The 25,076-nt window shown below is 48.3% G+C and overlaps 1 protein-coding gene across 1 annotated transcript in view; it reads right to left on the bottom strand.

Annotated features, from left to right (window-relative positions):
- IQANK1 (IQ motif and ankyrin repeat containing 1) overlaps positions 1-25,076 on the bottom strand; it is a 178,937-nt gene that overhangs the window by 43,399 nt on the left and 110,462 nt on the right. The window contains exons 11-13 of the mRNA XM_030554161.1: positions 7,660-7,768; positions 1,744-1,840; positions 262-396 (exon numbers count right to left, since the gene is read on the bottom strand). Coding sequence (XP_030410021.1) covers positions 262-396; positions 1,744-1,840; positions 7,660-7,768 — 341 coding nt within the window. The remainder of the gene's footprint in view (positions 1-261; positions 397-1,743; positions 1,841-7,659; positions 7,769-25,076) is intronic.

A 25,076-nucleotide genomic window follows, 5' to 3' on the forward strand; every position in this document is an offset into this window, starting at 1 on the left:
ATGTGGGAAGGGGACTGAGGAGAAAAGGCCCCTCATGCAGCCAGCAGTCTCTTTCATGAATAAAGACCAGAAGTGCTAACTGTGATGGAAGTGCAGAATTGGCAGAGGGTATCAAAAAGCAACTCACTCCCTCACAGCCACATGCACTATCAGCTAATGGTTTTATTCATCCAGCTCACTATGCAATCATCAGGAACACCAATCTATGCTGTGTCCAAGCCTACCATCCTGCCCTCCCATTCCTGGTACTCTTCCACCTACCGGAGGGCCCCCAGCAAGGCCAGTCGAATGGTCTCCATGTTCATATCATTTGGGTTCAGTGTATTCAAGTAATTTGTGTCTCGATACCGCAGGAAAGTTGCAGCCTGTCCAGATGGATCAATGATCAATGGCCATCTGTATGTAAAGATGAGACAAACACTCATCATTAGCAGGGACAGGGAACTAAGCATTTGAATGAGAGCTGAAAGACCTAACACCAAAAACCAATACAACCAGCAAATATTCCCCCCACCTGCTGGAGAACTAGCAACAACCAGACACTTCCCCCAGCCCCTCATGTAGGATCCTGGTGTTACCCTGGAATTTGACATTCCTGTGTGTAGAACTTGACAGTACTGCAGTAAGCAATTTTGTATGTTCAGTCACTGCCAGCTGAAAACCAAACATCACATCGCTGGGAATAATCTGAGGCCTTTGTGAGAAACGGTCAGACAGCTGCATACTTGCAGTTTGTTAATCAGAATGGGAGGGTGGGACAGAAAGTTATGGATGAGAGGGAGTGAAGAGCGACCTTGGTTTTAGGTGCCCCTGGCGTATTGTTGTTATGGCTAAGGAAATGTTTTGAGATAATGAGTAGTTTGCTGAAATTAGGAGAATTGGTGACCCAGTAGAGATTATGATGCTGACCCAGTAGGTTATGTGCTTTGTTAGAGATAGCTATAAAAGACTAGGTAAAAATAAATACCCCTGAGCAGTCCAAGGGAGCTTTTCTTTGGGTAAGAAGCTGACATCTAAACTCCTCGTCAGCGGGACAGAAAGAGGGCCCCTGGAAGCCCGGCCGGTGATCACCTGAAACTATCTCAGACTGTGGGTAACTATGTCTGGGATGTCTTAAACCGTGTGTGTGTGTGCGTGTGTGTGCGCTTAATATCTAATAAATAGTAGTTTTAGATAAGAGCACACTTGCTTGTATCAATCATTTATCAGATGGAAGCACTGTGTTCCCATTGATTTATTCCTGACACTGCCTGGAGAGAAACAGTTAAGTTACCTTTGCTTTGGGTTCTGAGAAACCCCAGGTAACACTGGTGGCACCAAGGAGATGATCCCTCCTTAAAAACCTTCTTCTTATGCAATTCCTAGAAGTGAGTCTAAAATAAAGCCACTCTATATGTCTCATCCCTCCTTTGGGTTTCCCTCCTCTTCTCCATTTTTCTCTCTTTCTTTAGGTTGTAAGGTGATCAGGGAATACAATAATTTTGTGTCTTGTACCAGAGCTGAGCAGATTTCATGCATTTAACAAATAAATAATAGGATTGTTAATACCAACAATAAAAGGGCCTTCTGCACTATGGGGTATAATGGTACTAGGCCAACAGCCCACTACATCTAGGTCAGCCCCTTTGCGAAGGCTTCTTCCTTGGTGTTGAGGGAGGCAGCATTATTGTGAAGCCATTTCTGCTGGATACAAACATGGCAGCAAGGGTGATATCTGTATGACCATTGTCTTTTCTAACTCACCGTCCATCTGAATGGATTTTGCTTCCCACATCCTTCAACAGCACATCATCAAGCTCTGGTATGGAGCACTTCAGCCCTTGGAATTCATCCCCCACCCCTAGTAAAGGATAGTGAAAACACTGAATAGCATTATCTAGTCTGCACAAAATACAGCAAGAACATTAATGTTGACTGGTTAAGCGCTTCCAAGAAAAGTGGCGCAAGCCCGCTCAGTAGAAACTATTACTGATTTTTGTATTACCATTCTGCCACTTCCCTTGGAAGATGAGTCCATAGCCTAATAACACTCACAGTCAGGAACATTTCCCAGATATTAACCTAACTTCTCCCTTTCTTAATTTCATTCTATTGCCCAAAGTATATCTACTTGGACTACTCTAAACATTTCTTCTTCCTCCTTGGTGTTTATGCCCTTTGGAGATTTGAATCTTCATAGACACATAGATTATAAAGCCAGAAAAGAACATTGGAATCATCTACTCTGACTTTCTGCATAATATAGACCATGGAACATCACCCAGTAACTGTTGCATAAAGGCCAGTAACTTCTATTCTGCATGCAGATACTTACAGACTGTGATCAAATCTGCTATTTGGGTTCTCATGGTGGGATTTAAGGGCCTACACTGGATATTTGAGCTCAAATACAAGATTTAAGCACCAAATGTAGGTGACAAGGTTTGAAAATATGCTTAGGACTATAAAAGACACAACAACAAAGTTGTATTGTATCCTCCACCCCAGACAAAGTCTCTCGTGGGCCAGAGGCTGCTCACAAGCAAGGTATCTCCAGCAACACACCTGAGGTCAAATAGGGCAGAGCAGCACTGACCTCCTCTCAGTTCCCTCTTATAGACTTTAAGGTCAGAAGGGACCATTATGATCATCTAGTCTGACCTCCTGCACAATGCAGGCCACAGAATCTCACCAACCCACTCCTGTAACAAACCTCTAACCTGTGTCTGAGTTATTGAAGTCCTCAAATTGTGGTTTGAAGACCTCAAGCTGCAGAGAATCCTCCAGCAAGTGACCCGTGCCCCATGCTGCAGAGGAATGCGAAAAACCTCCAGGGCCTCTGCCAATCTGCCCTGGAGGAAAATTCCTTCCCGATCCCAAATATGGCGATCAGTTAAACCCTGAGCATGTGGGCAAGACTCACCAGCCAGACACCCAGGAAAGAATTCTCTGTAGTAACTCAGATCCCATCCCATCACAGACCACTGGGCTTACTTACCTGCTGATAGTCAAAGATCAATTGCCAAATTAATTGCCAAAATTAGGCTATCCCATCATACCATCCCCTCCATAAACTTATCAACCTTAGTCTTATAACCAGATATGTCTTTTGCCCCAACTACTCCCCTTGGAAGGCTGTTCCAGAACTTCACTCCTCTAATGGTTCGAAACCTTCATCTAATTTCAAGTCTAAACTTCCTAGTATCCAGTTTATATCCACTTGTTCTTGTGTCCACATTGGTACTAAACTTAAATAATTCCTCTCCCTCCCTAATATTTATCCCTCTGATATATTTATAAAGAGCAATCATATCCCCCCCTCAGCCTTCTTTTGGTTAGGCTAAACAAGCCAAGCTCTTTGAGTCTCCTTTCATAAGACAGATTTTCCATTCCTCGAATCATCCTAGTAGCCCGTCTCTGAACCTGTTCCAGTTTGAACTCATCCTTCTTAAACATGGGAGACCAGAACTGCACACAGTATTCCAGATGAGGTCTCACCAGTGCCTTGTATAATGGTACTAACACCTTATCTTTGCTGGAAATACCTCGCCTGAAGCATCCCAAGACCACATTAGCTTTTTTCACAGCCATATCACATTGGCTGCTCATAGTCATCCTGTGATCAACCAATACTCCGAGGTCCTTCTCCTCCTCTGTTACTTGCAGCTGATGAATGCCCAATTTATAACTAAAATTCTTGTTATTAATCCCTAAATGCATGACCTTGCATTTTTCACTATTAAATTTCATCTTATTACTATTACTCCAGTTTACAAGGTCATCCAGATCTTCCTGTATGATATCCCGGTCCTTCTCTGTGTTTGCAATACCTCTCCCAGCTTTGTGACATCTGCAAACTTTATTAGCACATTCCCATTTTTTGTGCCAAGGTCAGTAATAAAAAGATTAAATAAGATTGGTCCCAAAACTGATCCCTGAGGAACTCCACTAGTAACCTCCCTCCAGCCTGACAGTTCACCCTTCAGTATGACCCGTTGTAGTCTCCCCTTTAATCAGTTCCTTATCCACCTTTCAGTTTTCATATTCATCTCCATCTTTTCCAATTTAACTAATAATTCCCCATGTGGAACTGTATCAAATGCCTTACTGAAATCGAAGTAAATTAGATCCACTGCGTTTCCTTTGTCTAAAAAATCTGTTACCTTCTCAAAGAAGGAGATCAGGTTCATTTGGCATGATCGACCTTTTGTAAAACCATGTTCTATTTTGTCCCAATTACCATTGACCTCAATGTCCTTAAATACTTTCTCCTACAAATTTTTTTCTAAACCTTACATACTACAGATGTCAAACTAACATGCCTATAGTTACTCAGATCACTTTTTTCCCCTTTCTTAAAAATAGGAACTATGTTAGCAATTCTCCAGTCGTGCGGTACAACCCCTGAGTTCACTGATTCATGAAAAATTCTTGCTAATGGGCTTGCAATTTCATGTGCCAGTTCCTTTAATATGCTTGGATGAAGATTATTTGGGCCCTCTGATTTTGTCCCATTAAGCTGTTCGAGTTTGGCTTCTACCTCGGATGTAGTAATATCCACCTCCATATCCTCATTCCCATTTGTCATCCTACCATTATCCCTAAGCTCCTCATTAGCCTCATAAAAGACTGAGGCAAAGTATTTGTTTAGATATTGGGCCATGCCTAGATTATCCTTAACCTCCATTCCATCCTCAGTGTTTAGCGGTCCCACTTCTTCTTTCTTTGTTTTCTTCTTATTTATATGGCTATAGAACCTTTTACTATTGGTTTTAATTCCCTTTGCAAGGTCCAACTCTACATGGCTTTTGGCCTTTCTCACTTCATCCCTACATGTTCTGACCTCAATAAGGTAGCTTTCCTTGCTAATCCTTCCCATCTTCCACTCCTTGTAGGCTTTCTGCTTTTTCTTAATCACTTCTCTGAGATGCTTGCTCATCAAGCTTGCTCTAAAACTCTTCCCTATGATTTTTTCCCCCTTTCTTGGGATGCAGGCTTCTGATAGTTTCTGCAACTTTGACTTGAAGTAATTCCAAGCCTCTTCCGCCTTTAGATCCACAAGTTCTTCAGTCCAATCCACTTCCCTAACTAATTTCCGTAATTCTTTAAGGTTAGCTCTTTTGAAATAAAAAACCCTAGTCCCAGATCTATTTTTGTTTATCCTTCCATCTAGTTTTAACTGAATTAGCTCATGATCACTCGAACCAAGGTTGTCCCCTGCAACCATTTCTTCTATGAGGTCCTCACTACTCACCAAAATCAAATCTAAAATGGCATCCCCTCTTGTTGGTTCTTCAGCTACTTGGTGAAGAAATCCATCAGCTATCACATCCAGAATAATCTGAGCCCTATTATTATTACTAGCACTTGTCCTCCAGTCTATATCTGGGAAGTTAAAGTCTCCCATGATCACACAATTCCCATTAGTGTTTACTTCCTTAAAAACATTAAAGAGGTCTCTATCCATATCCAAATCAGATCCCAGCGGTCTGTAGCACACCCCAAGCACTATCTCAAGGGAGGCTCTAGTAGCCTTCTTTCCCAATGTGATTTTTGCCCAGACAGACTCTGTCTTATCCATTCCATCACTTCCTATTTCTTTACAGTTAACCTCATCCTTGATATACAATGCTACTCCACCACGTTTGCCTTTATTTCTGTTTTTTCTAAACAGCACATAGCCTTCAATACCTGTACTCCAGTCATGACTACTATTCCACCATGTTTCTGTGATCCATATAATATCCGGTTTTACTTCCTGCACCAGTAGCTCTAGTTCCTCCATTTTGTTGTCTGTGCTCCTTGCATTAGTGTACACACATCTTAATTTTTGCTGTTTGGCTTCACTGACATTCTTTACCCGGTTTGGCACAGACATTCTACCACCAGTATCACCTATTAGACTGGTATCTACACTACCCTTCCTCTTTATGTCCATTCTTCTGCCTAAGGCTGTATCCTCTCTTATTTTGTTTTCTTCCCTCTCAATGTTAAATTCTGGCGTGGAGATTACCTGGACATCTCCCAACCATCTCCCCCAAATTCCTAGTTTAAAGCTCTCTTAATCAGTTGTGCTAGCCTGCATCCTAGAAGTCTATTTCCCTCCTTACTCAGGCGAAGTCCATACCGAGAGAACAGTCCTCTGTCCATGAATGCTTCCCAGTGGCCGTACATCCCAAAGACCTCCTTATAGCACCGCTGCCTGAGCCATCTGTTGATCGCTGTAATCTTGTCACACCTTTGTTACCCTTCTCTAGGAACAGGCAGAATCCCACTGAAGATCACCTGAGCCTCGATTTCCTTAAGCATCATCCCTAGTCTGGCATAGTCTCCCTTGATACTTTCTAGCGAGAATCTAGCCGTATCATTTGTTCCCACATGAAGGACAATCAGCGAATTCTTTCCTGCTCCCATTAGGATCCTTTTCAGCCTCAGGTCCACATCCTGTATCTTAGCACCCGGCAGACAGCACACCCTTCTGTTCTCCGGATCAGCTCTAGTTACAAGCCTGTCTATTCTTCTCAGTAAGGAGTCCCCAGTCACGTAGACCTGCCTTTTCCTGGTGACAGTGTGATTCTCCGGTCTATCCCCTGCTCCCACTGGCTGTAAGTTCTCTCAATTCTTATTCACCCTTGCAATCCTCCGCAACCAACCCGTATCCTCCTGGGGCCCATATTTGGTGTTGTCTCCATTGACTCTTCCCCTCTTCCTGTAGGACTAGCTGCTCTTCTCTTCTTCCTTGCCCTCTCACCTTCATTGACCACCTGCTGTGCCCCTTCTACATTTTCCAACTCTGAAAACTTGTTCCTGAGCTCTGTTTCTCCTTCACTGGTCCATCTCTTCCTCTGCCTGGTTCTCTTAGTCACATGCTTCCACCGTCCACTTTCCTCACCGAGCAGTCTCCCCTCAGAATTGTCAGGCGGCATTTCATGAAGACAAAACTCTTTTCAGGTACCCCCTCCAGGATCATGTACATGCCGCAGCTTCCACATCCAGTAATCCTCATTGTGTCTTTCACTGCTGCCTCTGTATCGGTGATAGCCTTCCCACCTGAAACCTGTTAATCCAGGAAACACAAACCAAAACAACCCCCCAACAGGCACCAGAACAACGCCCACTCCCTTCACTAGCCTGTCAGTTCCTTTGCCTCGGTCTCTAAGTCTCCCCTCCAAATTCCCCATTTACAGCTCTGTTTACTGGCTCCTGTGCCGCTGCAGCTGTCTATGCCACTGCCTGCCTGGATGGCTACCTTTATAGGACCCCTAAGCAGAGAAGCCCCGCCCCCTAATCAAGGCTCAGCTTCTCTCCCAGCATACTGCCCCACCACCCATAGGAGTAAGATAGAACTTAACACTATCTGTCCACTGTCTCTAAGTTTACCATCATTTTTTCTAACAGTGTTAGTCTTAGTAATTAATATAGTTAATTTATGAAGTGTCTTGTACCCAGCTGGCAGGATCTTGGGGTTCTTTTTGTTCTGATTAGAGGCTCATTGTAGAGGAACTTTCCTACCTGGTCAAAAGATTTCAATCTCATATTCACAGAGCATGTGCACACCATGAATAGGATCCATATGAACAAAGACTCAAAGAACTATAGATACACCTGGGTCCTGATCAAGATCCTCTCTCTTCCCCCAATCTAACTATCAAGCAGTTCATGACCAAGGCCTAAACCTACCTTTCTGAGTCTGTTCTCGCAACCTGAGCCTGGCCAGGGACAGTTTCTCCTCTGCTTTCTCAGCAGCCAGACGTAGAGTCTCCACCAACGTCTCTGCATCACCAATTGCCTAAAGTAAGGAAATACATTAGGACAAGTTTCAGTGTGGTAGCCGTGTTAGTCTGTATCAGCAGAAAGAATGAGGACGCCTTGTGGCACCCTAAAGACTAACAAATTTATTTGGGCATAAGTTTTCGTGGGCTAAAACCCATTTCATCGGATGCATGATAATAGCCCACCTTAATTGATGAATCTCATTATAGCTGGTATGGCAATACCCATTTTTTCATGTTCTCTGTGAATATATATATTTTCCTACTGTACTTTCCACTGTATGCATCCAATGAAGTGGGTTTTAGCCCATGAAAGCTTATGCCCAAATAAATGTGTTAGTTTCTAAGGTGTCCCAAGTATTCCTCATTCTTTTTGCATTAGGAACAGTTTTTCATAGATTTTAAGGCCAAATGGGACTATTGGCTCATTTAATCTGAACTCTTGTATAAAACAGGCCATAGAATTTCATTCCAGTATCGATCTCACCAATACTGTATACAGAAATAAAATCACCACCCTACTTTTACTCACTACTTCCCTATACACCTAAGGATTGCATTAGACTCTTTTGCCACAGCATCACACTGGGAGCCCATGTTCAGTTGCTTGTCCACTATGACCCTTAAATCTTTTTCAGAGTCACTAATATCCGGGATACAATCCCCCATTCTGTAATAGGGGCTGCTTTGTTTCTAGAGATATGACCTTCCATTTGTCTTTGTTATAACATTTTGTTTGAATGGGCCCAGTTTACCAAGCAATCCACTTCACTCCATATGACTACGTCATTATTTACCACTCTACTAATCTTTGTATCATCCACAAATCTAATCAGTATTATTGGTAGTCCATCCCTGGTGATGATAACGATATTGTCATAGTTCTCATATATGGCTATGCATATGACTCTGAATCCTGATGCATAGAGTCAACCGCACTGAGGGCATGGGAAGTCTGTATTTATGATGTTTGATTATGCAGCTCTGTGGTGCCTTTCACATGCAGTCTGGAGATAATTTCATGATTCTTCAGATTATCCTTGAAGTGCTTATACAGACAACGCTTCTTTCTTTTGCCCTGACTCAGTTCCCCAAACAAGATCTGTTTTTGGAGACAGCAGTTTTCCATTCTGATGAGAAGCCCGGTCCACCTATGTTATGTTCTCAATAAAATTTCCTCAATGCTGGTTGTGTTTTGCTCTCTCAAGGACTTTAATATTCCTGCCAGCAAATGCTCATTATTGAACAGAGGGAGCGCATGTGAAATTGCTCAAGCTGTTTAATGTGATGTCTATGAAGAGTCCATGTCTCAGATTCATACAGGAGAGAAGTTAGAACCACTGCACTGTAGATCTTCAATTTGGTGGAGAGATGGATGTTGTGTTGGTTAAGAACTTTTGTTTGAAGTTGACCAAGGGCCTGGCTGGCTTTATTAATTCTGGAGGAGATTTTCTTATCAAGCGAACCGTCACTTGAGATGGTACTGCCCAAATACTTGAACTGATCCACATTTTTCAACTGTGTGCCATGGATGAAGATGGCTGGCACTGGGGTATTGGAATGAAGTGCTGGCTGGAACAAGACTGCTGTCTTCCCGAGACTGATAGTGAGGCTAAAGAGCTGGGATGCTTCAGAAAATCTATCAACGATGACCTGATGTCTATGAGCCATCAAGGCGCAGTCATCTGCAAAAAGCACCTCATCAAGAAGCCTCTCCAGCATCTTGGTCTTAGCATTGAGTCTTTGAAGATCAAAGAGGGAGCCACTGAGTCAGTAGCAGATGTATATCCCCTTATTCAAGTCCCTTGTTGCATGGCTGAGAACACAAGCAAAGAACAAGTTGAACAGCACTGGAGCAAGTACAGATCCATGTTCTGCTCTAGACATTTTTCCTGGACCTGCCTTACAACAAAGATCATGTTCATAGTACTACGACCTGGTCTGAAACCACACTGCGCTTCTGGCAGATTCTCCTCAAATATGTTTGCAATGAGTCTGTTCTGTAGAATGCAAGTTAAATCCGTGCTGGGGCCAAAGAAAAGGGTATGCCAGGATTGGTTCAATGAGAACAACAAGTACATCTCCAAACTCCTAAGTGACAAGCAGAAAGCATTTGTTGAATGGCAGAATGAACTCACTTCCATCTCAAAGAAAGATAGGTTTAAGTACCTACAGAGCAAGGCCTAGTCTGAACTAAAGAGAATGCAGGATGAGTGGTGAGAGAGGAAAGCTGCAGAAGTCCAGCATTACATAGAGACAAACAACGCAAAGATGTTCTTTGACTCTCTCAAAGCAGTCTACGGACCATCTAAATCTGGTACAGCCCCCTTAAAGTCGACAGATGGCACAACCTTCATGAAAGACAAGGAGGGAATCATACAGAGATGGGCTGAATACTACAGTAGTCTATTCAATAGACCATCCACAATCGATCGGTGTGTCCTTGACCATTTACTTAAGAAACCTATCAAAGAGGATCTCAATCTCCCTCCATCAGTTGAGGAAGTTATAAAAGCCATCAAACAACTGAACTCTAGCAAAGCATCTGGAAAGGATGGTATTCCAGCAGAACTGTATAAAGGAGCAGGCCCAAAGGCTATCGAGATGTTTCATGACATCCTGAGTAGCATGTGGGAGGAGGAAGAAATGCCACAAGACTTCAAAGATGATATTATTGTATCGCTGTTCAGAAACAAAGGCAGCAAAGCCGACTGTGGAAACTACAGAGTCACTACTCTCCTCTGTACAGCAGGCAAAATATTAACTCGCATTCTACTGAAATCAGTAGTGATTTTACAATTATTTCCAGATCATTGTCAAAAATACTGAATAGCATCAGGCCTAGTGCTAATCCCTGCGGAACCTGCTAAAAACACTCCCATTCAATGATGATTCCTCATTGACAACTACTTCTTGAGATTTGTCAGTTAGCCAGTTCTTAATTCATGTGTGCTTTATTGATATTGTATAGGGCCTAAGTATATTACATCTATGTACTTAATGTTTATCAACCAACATGGCTTGGGGGTTACCCTGGGAGGGGAGTGTCATGGTATAATTCCCCACTCTGAACCTTAGCGTCCAAAGGATGGGGTACCAGCATTAATTCCTCTAAGCTCAATTACCAGCTTAGTACTTGTAGCACTGCGACCAACCAGGAATTCCAGTGCCTGGTACACTCTGGTCCCCCCCAAAACCTTGCCTGGGGACCCCCAAGACCCAGACCCTCTGGATCTTAACACAAGGAAAGTAAACCCTTTCCCTCACCATTGCCTCTCCCAGGCCTCCCCTCCCTGGGTTATCCTAGAAGATCACTGTGATTCAAACTCTTTGAATCTTGAAACAGAGAGGAAAATCCACCTTCCCCCCTCCTTCTCTCTCCCCCTCCCAGACTCTCTCTGAGAGAGAAAGTAATCCTAACACAGAGAGAAAATAACCTTTCTCTCCCCCTTCCCTCCTTTCTAACCACCAATTCCCTGGTGGCTTCAGACCCAGTCCCCTGGGGTCTCACCAGAATAAAAAAACAATCAGGTTCTTAAACAAGAAAAGCTTTTAATTAAAGAGGGAAAAACAGTAAAAATTATCTTTGTAAATTTAAGATGGAATATGTTACAGGGTCTTTCAGCTATAGACACTGGGAATACCCTCCCAGCCTAAGTATACAAGTACAAATTAAAATCCTTTCAGCAAAATACATATTTGAACTCCTTCCAGCCAAATACACATTTGCAAATAAAGAAAACAAACATAAGCCTAACTTGCCTTATTTACCTAGTACTTACTATTCTGAACTTATAAGAGCCTGTATCAGAGAAATTGGAGAGAAACCTGGTTGCACGTCTGATCCCTCTGAGCCCCCAGAGTGAACAACAACCAAACACTAACCGCACACACAAAAACTTCCCTCCCTCAAGATCTGAAAGTATCCTGTCCCCTGATTGGTCTTCTGGTCAGGTGACAGCCAGGCTCACTGATCTTGTTAACCCTTTACAGGCAAAAGAGACATGAAGTACTCCTGTTCTATTAACCCTTAACTATTTGTTTATGACAGGGAGACCTAGAGCAGGGGTACTGCAGAGGGCAGAACACTGAGGTAAAGGGCACTGGGGTCTGGGAGGGATGTGGAACCTGAGGCAGGCAAGATACCAGCCAGCAGAGGGTGCTCCTGAGCTGGAGTTGAGCTAATTCCCAAGAGGACCAGCAGGAGGCAGGGGTGGCTCCAGGCCCCAGCACGCCAAACGCGTGCTTGGGGCGGCATGCCGCGGGGGGCGCTCTGCCGGTCGCCAGGAGGGCAGCAGGCGGTTGCGGTGGACTTCCCTCAGGCGTGCCTGCGGAGGGTTCGCTGGTCCCGCGGGACTGGCGACTGGCAGAGTGCCCCCCACGGTGTGCCACCGTGCTTGGGGCGGCGAAATGGCTAGAGCCGCCCCTGCAGGAGGTGCCGCACTGGTGAATGCAGACCTTGCTACAATACCCCAAATTAAAAAACATAGTAAGAGAACCAAAAGAGTGCCACTGTGGCTAAACAACAAAGTAGGGTCAGTCCTGGGGTCTGGTTTTGTTCAATATCTTCATTAATGATCTGGAGGATGGCATGGACTACACTCTCAGCAAGTTTGCAGATGACACTAAACTGGGAGGAGTGGTAGATATGCTGGAGGGTAGGGATAGGATACAGAGGGACCTAGACAAATTAGAGGATTGGGCCAAAAGAAATCTGATGCGGTTCAACAAGGACAAGTGCAGAGTCCTGCACTTAGGACAGAAGAATCCCATGCACTGCTACAGACTAGGGACCAAATGGCTAGGCAGCAGTTCTGCAAAAAAGGACCTAGGGATTACAGTGGACGAGAAGCTGGATATGAGTCAACAGTGTGCCCTTGTTGCCAAGAAGGCTAATGGCATTTTGGGCTGTATAAGTAGGGGCTTTGCCAGCAGATCGAGGGATGTGATCATTCCCCTCTATTCAACATTGGCGAGGCCTCATCTTGTAGTGTGTCCCATTTTGGGTCCCACACTACAAGAAGGATGTGGAAAAATTGGAAAGAGTCCAGCGGAGGGAAACAAAAATGATTAGGAGTCTGGAGTACATGACCTATGAGGAGAGGCTGAGGGAATTGGGATTGTTTAGTCTGCCGAAGATAAGAATGAGGGGGGATTTGATAGCTGCTTTCAACTACCCGAAGGGGGTTCCAAAGAGGATGGATCTAGATTGTTCTCAGTGGTAACAGATGACAGAACAAGGAGCAAAGGTCTCAAGTTGCAGTGGGGGAGGTTTAGATTGGATATTAGGAAAAACTTTTTCACTAGGAGGGTGATGAAGCACTGGAATGGGTTACCCAGGGAGGTGGTGGAATCTCCTTCCTTAAAGGTGTTTAAGGTCAGGCTTGACAAAGCCCTGACTGTGATGATTTAGTTGGGGATTGGTCCTGCTTTGAGCAGGGGATTGGACTAGATGAGCTCCTGAGGTCCCTTCCAACCCTGATATTCTATGATTCTAAATGATATTAGGTTTTTCTGACAAGACCTAATTTGTTTCCCTTTTAGAATATTGACACAATACAGGCACTCCTTCAGTCTTATAGAATTTCTCCAGTATTACAACTAGTGGAGGGGGTGCCTGCACTGCACTGTTCCTCCAATTAAGAATCAGAGTAATAGAGTTTAAGCCCAGAAGGGACCACCAAATTATCTACAGTAGAACCTCAGAGTTACAAACACCTCGGGAATGGAGGTTGTGCAATACTCTGAAATGTCTGTAACTATGAACAAAATGTTTTGGTTGTTCTTTCAGAAGTTTATAACTACACATTGACTTAATACAGCTTTAAAACTTTATTATGCCAAAAAATGCTGCTTTTAACCATCTTAATTTAAAATGCATGAAGGACAGAAATTTTCCTTACCTTGTCAAAACTTTTTTTTAAAAACTTTCCCTTTATTTTTTTAGTAGTTTATGTTTAACATAATACTGTACTGTATTTACCTTTTTTTTTTTTTTAAATCTCTGCTGCTGCCTGATTGCCTGCTTTCGGTTCCAAATAAGGAGTGTGGTTGACCAATAAGTTCATAACTCGGGTGTTTGTAATTGAAGTTCTACCGTAGTCTGATCTGTATGTCACAGGTCACCAACACCACAAGAATGAATTGAAAGAGATTCCCTATCTGAGCAACTATTAAGTGGGTGGACTCAGAAGGTCCTCCTTAACTATTAAACTATTACATGTGCGATAGTGAAAAATTCTTTGATGTCTCCAAAGCATTTGGGTGCCATCTCTTCCTCTGACTCACACACAAAGGTCAAAAGTCTTTTCTAATCCTACAATAACTTTATTTATGATAGGGTTGCTTCAACTACCCAGAGCTGCTTGGGGTAGTTAATTTGCTATAATAGCTGCAGAAAAGAAGACTGAATTATTTGCTGCAATACTGGAGATGTGCTGTGAAGAAAAGACGGTTACTCACCTTTGTAACTGTTGTTCTTCGAGATGTGTTGCTCACATCCATTCCAGTTAGGTGTGCGCGCCGCGCGTGCACGTTCGTCGGAAACTTTTTACCCTAGCAACTCCAGTGGGCCGGCAGGTCGCCCCCTGGAGTGGCGCCGCCATGGCGCCCAATATATATCCCTGCCGGCCCGCCCGCTCCTCAGTTCCTTCTTGCCGGCTACTCCGACAGTGGGGAAGGAGGGCGGGTGTGGAATGGATGTGAGCAACACATCTCGAAGAACAACAGTTACAAAGGTGAGTAACCGTCTTTTCTTCTTCGAGTGATTGCTCACATCCATTCCAGTTAGGTGACTCCCAAGCCATACCTAGGCGGTGGGGTCGGAGTGAGAAGTCGCGGCATGGAGCACTGCAGTTTCGAAGGCCGCATCCTCTCTCGACTGCTGTACCAGGGCGTAGTGGGAAGCAAAGGTGTGGACCGATGACCAGGTCGCTGCCCGACAGATTTCCTGGATGGGCACACGGGCAAGGAAAGCCAGCGACGAAGCCTGCGCCCTGGTAGAATGCGCAGTCACACGGCCCGTAGGGACATGGGCCAAGTCATAACAGGTCCTGATACAGGACGTAACCCACGAGGATAACCTCTGGGAGGAGATAGGAAGCCCTTTCATACGGTCCGCTACCGCCACGAAAAGCTGAGGGGATTTGCGGAAGGGTTTGGTCCTCTCTATGTAGAACGCGAGAGCTCTACGGACATCCAGCGAGTGGAGCTGCTGCTCCCTGCCTGAGGAGTGAGGTTTTGGGAAAAAAACCGGGAGGAAAATCTCTTGGTTGACGTGGAAGGCTGAGACCACCTTGGGTAGAAAGGCAGGGTGTGGTCTAAGCTGCACCTTGTCTTTGTGGAAGACCGTATATGGGGGGTCTACCACAAGGGCTCGGAGTTCCGACACCCGTCTAGCTGAGGTGATAGCTACTAGAAAGGCAGCCTTCCAAGAGAGGTAAAGCAGGGAGCAAGTAGCTAACGGCTCAAAGGGGGGCCCCATGAGCCGGGACAACACCAGGTTAAGATCCCAGGTTGGAGCAGGGGGACGGACGTTAGGGAATAACCGTTCCAGCCCTTTAAGGAATCTCGACACCGTCGGGTGAGAAAAAACGGAGCGACCGTCCGCACCCGGGTGAAAGGTGGAGATAGCTGCTAGATGGACTCGCAACGACGATAAGGCCAGACCTTGCTCTTTGAGGGACCAAACATAGTCTAAGATTTCGGTTACCGAAACTTCCATAGGGCGGAGATTTCTCTCTACGCACCAACAGGAGAAGCGTTTCCATTTCGCCGAATATGTGGCTCTTGTGGACGGTTTCCTGCTGCTCAAGAGCACCTCTCTCACAGGCGTGGAGCAGCGCAGCTCGGAACCAGTTAGCCACGCAGGAGCCACGCCGCTAGGTGCAGCGACTGCAGGTCTGGGTGACAGAGAGACCCGTGGTCCTGGGTAATCAGGTCCGGATGAAGGGGCAGGGGAACTGGGTCGGCTACGGCCAAGTCCAGCAGCATGGTGTACCAGTGCTGTCTGGGCCATGCCGGGGCCACCATGATCACACGAGCCCTGTCTCTGCGCACCTTCAGGAGGACCTTGTGAACCAGAGGGAACGGAGGAAACGCATAGTACAGGTGGGTCGACCACTGGATGAGGAAGGCATCCGCTATCGACCCCGGCTCCCTGCCCTGAAAGGAGAAGAACGCTTGGCACTTCCTGTTCCCCTTGGACGCAAAGAGGTCCACCCGGGGATAACCCCACCTCCGGAAAATGGAGAGAGCGACGTCCGGGCGAAGGGACCACTCGTGTGACAGGAAGGATCTGCTCAATCGATCCGCCAGCGTGTTCCGTACTCCGGGAAGGAAGGAAGCCCTGAGGTGAATGGAGTGGGCTACGCAAAAGTCCCAGAGTCGTATCGCCTCGAGGCACAGGGAGGAGGACCTGGTGCCGCCCTGCTTGTTGATATAATACATGGTCGTCGTGTTGTCCGTGAACACGGCTACACAACGACCCTGAAGCTGATGACAAAACGTTTGGCAAGCAAGGCGGACCGCTCTCAACTCCCTCATGTTGATGTGTAGCCCCACCTCCTCCTGGGACCACAGGCCCTGCGTCCGCAGGGTCCCTAGGTGGGCCCCCCAGCCTAGATCTGAGGCATCCGTTGTCAGGGATACCGAGGGCTGAGACGGGTGAAAGGGAAGACCCGCACACAATACGGACTGGTCCAACCACCAGCCGAGGGAATCTAAGACCTTCTGGGGGATTGTAATTAACATGTCTAACGGTTGCCTTGGCCTGTAATGACTGATAAGCCACAGCTGGAGAGGCCTCATGCGGAGCCGAGCGTAGTCGGTCACAAAGGTGCACGCCGCCATGTGGCCTAACAGGGTTAGACATGTCCTCACTGACGTCAACGGGGCTGACCGCAAGCGTTGAACGATCGCCGCCATGGTCTGGAACCGCTGCAGAGGCAGCGAGGCCCTGCCCACAGTGGCGTCCAGGACGGCCCCGATAAATTCCACCTTCTGAGTGGGCCTCAGGGTGGACTTGTCTGTGTTTATCAAGAGGCCCAGACTCGCAAACATGCCGGTGATCACGCGGACATGGCTGTTCACCTGCTGTTCCGACGTGCCCCGAATCAACCAATCGTCCAGATAAGGGAACACGTGGACACGGTTGCGCCGAAGATGCGCCACGACAACTGCCATGCATTTTGTAAACACCCTCGGGGCCGTGGACAGGCCGAACGGGAGGACTGCAAATTGATAATGACGAGCCCCCACAACGAAGCGGAGGAAGCGTCTGTGGCGCGGCCAAATGGCAATGTGGAAATACGCGTCCTGCATGTCGAGGGCGGCGTACCAGTCTCCCGGATCCAGGGATGGAATAATGGTCCCCAGGGATACCATGCGGAACTTCAACTTCACGAGGTATTTGTTGAGCTCTCGCAGGTCGAGGATAGGCCTGAGGCCCCCCTTGGCCTTGGGGATCAGAAAGTAGCGGGAATAAAACCCCTTGCCTTTCTCGTTTTTCGGAACCGCCTCTATAGCTCCTTTGCTGAGGAGCGTCTGCACCTCCTGCCGAAGGAATTGCTCGTGAGAGGGGTCCCTGAAGAGGGACGAGGAAGGAGGGCGGGAAGGAGGAAACGAAACAAACTGCAGGCGGTATCCCGTCTGCACCACGCTTAAGACCCAGCGGTCCGATGTTATTTGGGACCACACCGGGAGGAAAAACGAAAGGCGGTTGGAAAACGGGGGGGAAGGATCCATAGGGGAAACTGTTACTGCGCCCTCGAGCGCACCTTCAAAATGAAGGCTTAGGACCAGGCGGGGGTTTTGAGGAGCCTTGGTTCTGCCCCCCTTGGTTCCCCGACTGCCTGCGCCTCCCGTTCCTGCCGCGGCGCCTGTAAAGGTCCTGCCGCTGGCGGAACTGGGAAAACGGCCTGCGTTGTTGTTGTTGTTGTTGTTGTGGCCGGAAGGGTCTACGCTGCGTCACGGGAGTGTGCATCCCGAGGGACCGCATAACGACTCGGTTATCTTTCAGACTCTTGAGTCTGGGGTCTGTTTTGTCAGAAAACAGGCCCTGGCCTTCGAAAGGAAGGTCCTGTATAGTATGCTGGAGTTCCGGCGGAAGGCCGGAAACCTGCAGCCAGGAGATGCGACGCATCGTAACTCCTGACGCAAGGGTACGGGCAGCCGAGTCCGCAGCGTCCAAGGAGGCTTGCAAGGCCGTGCGTGCGACCTTCTTGCCTTCGTCCAAGATGGCCGTAAACTCTTGGCGAGCATCCTGTGGCAGCAGCTCCTTAAATTTGTCCACTGCCACCCAGGAATCAAAGGCATATCTGCTCAGCAGGGCCTGCTGGTTGGAGACCCTGAGCTGCAGCGCCCCAGCCGAATACACCTTACGGCCAAGGAGGTCCATCCGCCTGGCCTCTCTGGACTTGGGGGCCGGAGCCTCCTGGCCGTGACGCTCCCTATCGTTCACCGATTGCACTACCAGTGAACCGGGAGTCGGGTGAACATGTAGATATTCATAGCCCCTAGAAGGGGCCATGTACTTTCTCTCGACTCCTTTCGCTGTCGGAGGGATGGAGGCCGGGGACTGCCAGATAGTATTGGCATTGGCCTGGATGGTCCGTATGAAGGGCAGGGCGACCCTGGTGGGAGCATCAGAAGAGAGGATGGTGACAATTGGGTCCTCTATCTCCGAGACCTCCTCTGCCTGCAGACTCAGGTTTTGAGCCAATCGCCTGAGGAGGTCCTGGTGCGCCCTGAGATCCAGCGGGGGGGGACTGTTGGAGGAGGTACCCGCCACCGCCTCATCCGGGGAGGAGGATGATGAGACCCCAGGCACGATAGTGTCCAACTGAGGGTCTTCCTCAGCCCTCGCCTCTGCCTCCGGAGCCACAGCGGAGTCCTGCTGTTTGGACCCTTCGTCCCCTTCCGGGGAGGGAGGGGGGCGAGACAAGGAGGCTTCAGGGGCCCTACGCTCCGCAGTCGCCGGCCTAGCAGGGAGCTGCTGGGGGCCCTGGGCCTGATGGTACGCCCAGGGTGTCCAGAATCCCCACTGTTGTGGGCCTTGGTCCTGCAGCGGCGGATCACCAAACAGCGCCGCCTGCCGGTCGGTGCCCAGCGCATAGCCGCTGTCCGTCTGGGAGGATACGGACGGCTGTCTCGAGGGCCACGGTGGGGCCGACCCTGGATGGTACGGGTCTGCGCGGGCCGGCACGGAGGATCGTCTCGGTGCCGGGGACCGGTGCCGGGAGTCATATCGGTGCCGGGATCGGGACCGGGACCGGGATCTGTCACGGTGCCGTGATCCTGATCGGTGCCGGGCGCCGCTTCGGTGCCGGGCGCCGCTTCGGTACCGGGACCTGCTACCAGCTCGGTGCCGGGAGGTCGACCGGGACCTGCCACCAGCTCGGTGCCGGGAGGTCGAGCGAGACCGGGACCGGGACCTGCTACCAGCTCGGTGCCGGGAGGTCGACCGGTGCGGCGAGTAGCGTCGGGACCTGCTCCTGGAGTCGCGGTGCCGGTGTCGACTGGAGCCTGACCGCGACCGTCTCGATGCCGACCGGTGCCGCGAGTGCGACCGGTACCGCTGAGGGGAGCGGTGCCGGGACTGCGAGCGGCGTCGGGATCTGGAGCGCCCAAGACGTCGGGACCTGGATCGGGAACGACTGTCTCTGGGCGGTGCCGACATCATGGGCTTGCCTCTGGACACGACCCGCACCGGAGGTACCGGGGGTGGCAGCCGAGTAGGCTCAGTCAGGGCAATAAGGTCCCGAGCCGAGGCGAAGGTCTCCGGTGTGGATGGGACCACTATCTCAACCCCAGATCTCATGGGGGAGCTCGGCGGCACCGGACTCAATGGACCCGCCGGGCCCGGAGTCAACGGTGCTGACGGTGCCGGCGGCGCCGCGGCCGATGTCGAGGCCGGGCGCTCTAGCCGGGTCTGCCTGGCCGGAGTATTAGACTTCGACGGCCTTGGCTCTGGCTCCAGTGCCGGAGAGGGTCGGTGCCGAGGAGTCTTCTCGGTGCCGGAGCGATCCGGTGCCGGTGCCGATACCACGGCCTGCGAAGCCGTCGGGTCAAGTGCCGCCTCCATTAGGAGAGTTCGGAGCCTTTGATCCCTCTCCTTCTTTGTCCTCGGCTTAAAGGCCTTACAGATGCGGCACTTGTCAGATCTGTGCGATTCCCCGAGGCACTTCAGGCACGCTTCGTGGGGATCGCTGGTAGGCATGGGCTTCTTGCAGGCCGCACACTGCTTGAAGCCCGGCGAACCAGGCATGAGCCCGGTGCCGGGTGCCGGGAAGGGCTAAGCCCCCGGCGAAGAAGTACTTTACAACTAATTAACTTAACTATCAACTTAACAAACTAATTAACAACTATAATGGAACTAGAGATAACGATAGATAACGATAGATAACTAGGAGAGCTAGGGACGTGGAGGACAGCTATGCCGCGCTCCACAGTTCCAACGACCGACACGGCGGTAAGAAGGAACTGAGGAGCGGGCGGGCCGGCAGGGATATATATTGGGCGCCATGGCGGCGCCACTCCAGGGGGCGACCTGCCGGCCCACTGGAGTTGCTAGGGTAAAAAGTTTCCGACGAACGTGCACGCGCGGCGCGCACACCTAACTGGAATGGATGTGAGCAATCACTCGAAGAAGAACAGGGTCATTTGTCTTATTCTGTAGGTGTTTCATTAGAGTATGAACTAAGGAACTGCAATTTTTATCCTCACAAAGGTCATAGATTTTTGTTTAAACATTGGTTAGATTGTCTCTATACCATTTCTCTGGGAAAATGCCAGTCTGGATAGCCCAGAAAATTACTGAGATAGAGGTTTAATGACTATCTCCTGTAAGTCACATTCTTATGGGTGGTCCCATCTGCATTTCCATTCTAACAATAGTCTCAAGAGGTTGGTGCTTTCCATTTCTTTCAGACCACTTGTGATGAAGTGGGGGTTTTCTTGGGTTTTCTGTGTTTTCCAGGGGGTTGCATGCGGAGGCAAGGGACTCAGTGTCCTTGGGTGTTGCTGATTTGGCGGGGCGGGGGTTGTTGTTGCAGGGGACCAGAGAGGGAGCTTGGGGCCCCGGCCAAGGGCCTGGAGGACGGAGACTCCAGTGATCAGTGACCTGGTGACCTGGAGATGCAGCTCAGGAGTCGCAGCCGGTTCTGGGCAGTGGAAGGAAAATGGGCTGCGGAGAGAGGACCTCGGGTGACCTGACCAGCCTGTTCCAGCCAGAGGGTGCCAGAGGAGGGCTGAGAGGAGAGGAGACCCAGGCCTTCCTGTTTACGACCCTGTTTACCTGGAGAGAAGACAATGGACAGAGGCGGGGCTTGGGGCCGGGGATATTGGAGGCCCATCTGGGAAGCAGGGGGGCTCTGGGCTGGAGACGGGGAGCAGGCAGAGCCCCCCTGGATGCAGGAAGACTGGGATGTGCTGGACTGAGAGAGGTCAGGCCTGAGGCCCAGAGAGTTTCCTGTGCTGTGTTCAACTCTCAATAAACGCTCCTGTTTTATGCTGGCTGAGAGTCGCTCTGGTCTAGATAACAGGTTTGCATCAACCCCTTCGGGGGTGAGGACGCCCGGGGAGTCCAGAGCACGTGGACTCCCTGAGGGGGCCCACGGCAGAGACGGGTGTGCTAAGGCTCAGAGAGGTGCAGCTCCAGGAGGTGGAGGGGCCTGACCCTGAGAGAGAGTGGACCCCCAAGAAGGGCTGTCTCACTGAAAGGGGCACCCTCCACGGACTGCACGGGGCCATGAGTGGGCACGATCTCTGAGTCCATGACACCACTACCTTGTCTGTATGTTCCCAAGCCTCATTTACATTCAGGAAGGCAGGAATCACACTTTGCACATTCTGAGAACTTTGCCATTAAGCTCTATGGGACCAAAACTTATCTGCAAGTGCCCCATTATGAGGTTGAGACCAGAGAGTCAGTCCATCATGCTCCAAAGATTGTCCAAGCATATCTGACTACATATTACAATTATGATAATGTGGCAGGGGTTCAACCCCATGTAATTGTCAGAATTCTCAGCGATGACAAATCTTCACACTATATTGTGTGACTGCTACTATATGTGTTTTAGCAAAAATGTTTCCCTGATTGTGAGACTAGGTGCATGAGGTAATATCTTGTATTGGCCCAACTTCTGTTAGTGAGAGAGACTAGATTTTGAGCTTCCTCACCAACAGAAGTTGGTCTTGTGAAAGAGATTACCTCACCCACCTTGTCTCTCTAGTATTCTGGAACCAACATGGCTACAACAATCCCTGATTGTGACTTAGTTTTGGGAAAGTGAGAGGCATCCAGAATTAATACTCACTTGTCAGCTATGCTGTCCTTGTTCACCTGGAACTCTTCAGCCCATCTTCCTGTGGGGTTGTCATGCTCAATAAACTCACACAAGTAGGAATATGCAGCTCCCACTTCAAGAAATTAAGGTTACTTATGTGTAACAAGAGTTCTTCAAGATAATCTTGTGCATATTCACACTCTTCATTCCCCTTCTTCATTTCTTTAGAGTCTTAGGTTAGGAATTCCCAAATTAATTGATGGAACTGAAGTGCAGTTGGGGCAACTCTCTCTTTTATATGCTTGGAAATCTTCAGGATTGGTGGAGACGGAGAGGGGTGAGCAGACCCAGTGCATAAGGACATTCAGAAGATTCTGGTGCCTTCTGGAAAGACACCTTGATTGTACAAATGGGAATATCCAGACGCTCCTCTCAAAAAGCTCCATAACCTTCATTTGCTCACCTGTAACTGGAGTTCGAGGTGAAATCTGCACATTCCCACTCATTGGATATTGTCATAAATATAAAGGGAAGGGTAACAACCTTCCTATATACAGTACTATAAAATCTCTCCTGGACAGAGGCAAAAAATCCTTTTACCTGTAAAGGATTAAAAAGATCAGGTAACCTAACTGGCACCTGACCAAAAGGACCAATAAGGGGACAAGATACTATCAAATCAGGGGGTGGGAGGCTTTGTTTTGTCTGTTCCGTGTGGCTTTTGCTGGAGACAGATCAAGAAAGCAAGCAATCCAACTCTATTAGGATTAGTAAATACTAACAAGGGAATGCATTAGCTTACATTTATTTTGGCTTGTGATTTTCTCTGTGCTGAGAGGAAGGTATATTACTGGTTTTCTTTTTGTAACTTTAAAGTTTTGCCCAGAGGGAAATCCTCCGTGTTTTGAATCTGACTGCCCTGTGAGATTATCTTCCACTCTAATTTCACAGAGGTGCTTCTTTGAACTTTTTTCTTTCTAATAAAGTCCTGTGGTTTTTTAAAATCTGATTGGGGTTTTTTTAATGGTCTAAAAAAACCCTAAGGTTGGTTTGTGCTCATCTTGTTTATTCTCAAGCCCAGGAAAGGGGGTGTAGGGCTTGGGGGAATATTAGGGGAAAGTAGGAATTCCAAGTATCAGAGGGTAGCCGTGTTAGTCTGGATCTGTAAAAGCAGCAAAGAATCCTGTGGCACCTTATAGACTAACAGACGTTTTGGAGCATGAGCTTTCGTGGGTGAATACCCACTTCCTCAGATGCATGTAATGGAAATATCCAGGGGCAGGTATATATATATGTGTGCTAGCAAGCAAGCTAGAGATAACGAGGTCAATTCAATCAGGGAGGATGAGGCCCTGTTCTAGCAGTTGAGGTGTGAAAATCAAGAGAGGAGAAACTGGTTCTGTAATTGGCAAGCCATTCACAGTCTTTGTTCAATCCTGAGCTGATGGTGTCAAATTTGTAGATGAACTGAAGCTCAGCAGTTTCTCTTTGAAGTCTGGTCCTGAAGTTTTTTTGCTGCAGGATGGCCACCTTAAGGTCTGCTATAGTGTGGCCAGGGAGGTTGAAGTGCTCTCCTACAGGTTTTTGTATATTGCCATTCCTAATGTCTGATTTGTGTCCATTTATCCTTTTCCGTAGAGACTGTCCAGTTTGGCCAATGTACATAGCAGAGGGGCATTGCTGGCATATGATGGCATATATTACATTGGTGGATGTGCAGGTGAATGAACCAGTGATGGTGTGGCTGATCTGGTTAGGTCCTGTGATGGTGTCGCTGGTGTAGATATGTGGGCAGAGTTGGCATCGAGGTTTGTTGCATGGATTGGTTCCTGAGTTAGAGTTATTATGGTGTGGTGTGTAGTTACTGGTGAAAATATGTTTCAGGTTGGCAGGTTGTCTGTGGGCAAGGATTGGCCTGCCACCCAAGGCCTGTGAAAGTGTGGGATCATTGTCCAGGATGGGTTGTAGATCCTTGATGATGCGTTGGAGGGGTTTTAGCTGGGGGCTGTATGTGATGGCCAGTGGAGTCCTGTTGGTTTCTCTCTTGGGTTTGTCTTGCAGTAGGAGGCTTCTGGGTACACGTCTGGCTCTGTTGATCTGTTTCCTTATTTCCTCATGCAGGTATTGTAGTTTTGAGAATGCTTGGTGGAGATTTTGTAGGTGTTGGTCTCTGTCTGAGGGGTTAGAGCAGATGCGGTTGTACCTCAGTGCTTGGCTGTAGACAATGGATCTTGTGATGTGCCCGGGATGGAAGCTGGAGGCATGAAGGTAGGCATAGCGGTCGGTGGGTTTTCGATATAGGGTGGTGTTAATGTGACCATCACTTATTTGCACCGTGGTGTCAAGAAAGTGGACCTCCCGTGTAGATTGGTCCAGGCTGAGGTTGATGGTGGGGTGGAAGCTGTTGAAATCATGGTGGAATTTTTCCAGAGTCTCCTTCCCATGGGTCCAGATGATGAAGATGTCATCAATGTAGCGTAGATAGAGAAGGAGTGTGAGTGGACGAGAGCTGAGGAAGCGTTGTTCCAGGTCGGCCATGAAGATATTGGCATATTGTGGGGCCATGCGGGTGCCCATAGCAGTGCCACTGATCTGGAGATATATATTGTCATCAAATTTGAAATAGTTGTGTGTAAGTATAAAGGCACAGAGCTCAGCAGCCAGTTGTGCTGTGGCATCATCAGGGATAGTGTTCCTGACAGCTTGTATTCCATCTGTGTGTGGGATGTTTGTGTAGAGAGCCTCTACATCCATGGTGGCTAGGATGGTGTTTTCTGGGAGGTGACCAATGCATTGTAGTTTCCTCAGGAAATCAGTGGTGTCACGGAGATAGCTGGGAGTGCTGGTGGCATAGGGTCTGAGTAGAGAGTCCATATATCCAGACAGTCCTTCAGTGAGAGTGCCAATGCCCGAGATGATGGGGCATCCAGGATTTCCGGGTTTGTGGATCTTGGGTAGTAGATAGAATAACCCTGGTCGGGGCTCTAGGGGTATGTTGATTTCTTCTGGTGTTAGTGTAGGGAGTGTCCTGAGTAGA

The sequence above is a fragment of the Gopherus evgoodei genome, chromosome 2 (genome assembly GCF_007399415.2).
Source record: "Gopherus evgoodei ecotype Sinaloan lineage chromosome 2, rGopEvg1_v1.p, whole genome shotgun sequence".
Taxonomy (NCBI): Eukaryota; Metazoa; Chordata; order Testudines; family Testudinidae; genus Gopherus; species Gopherus evgoodei.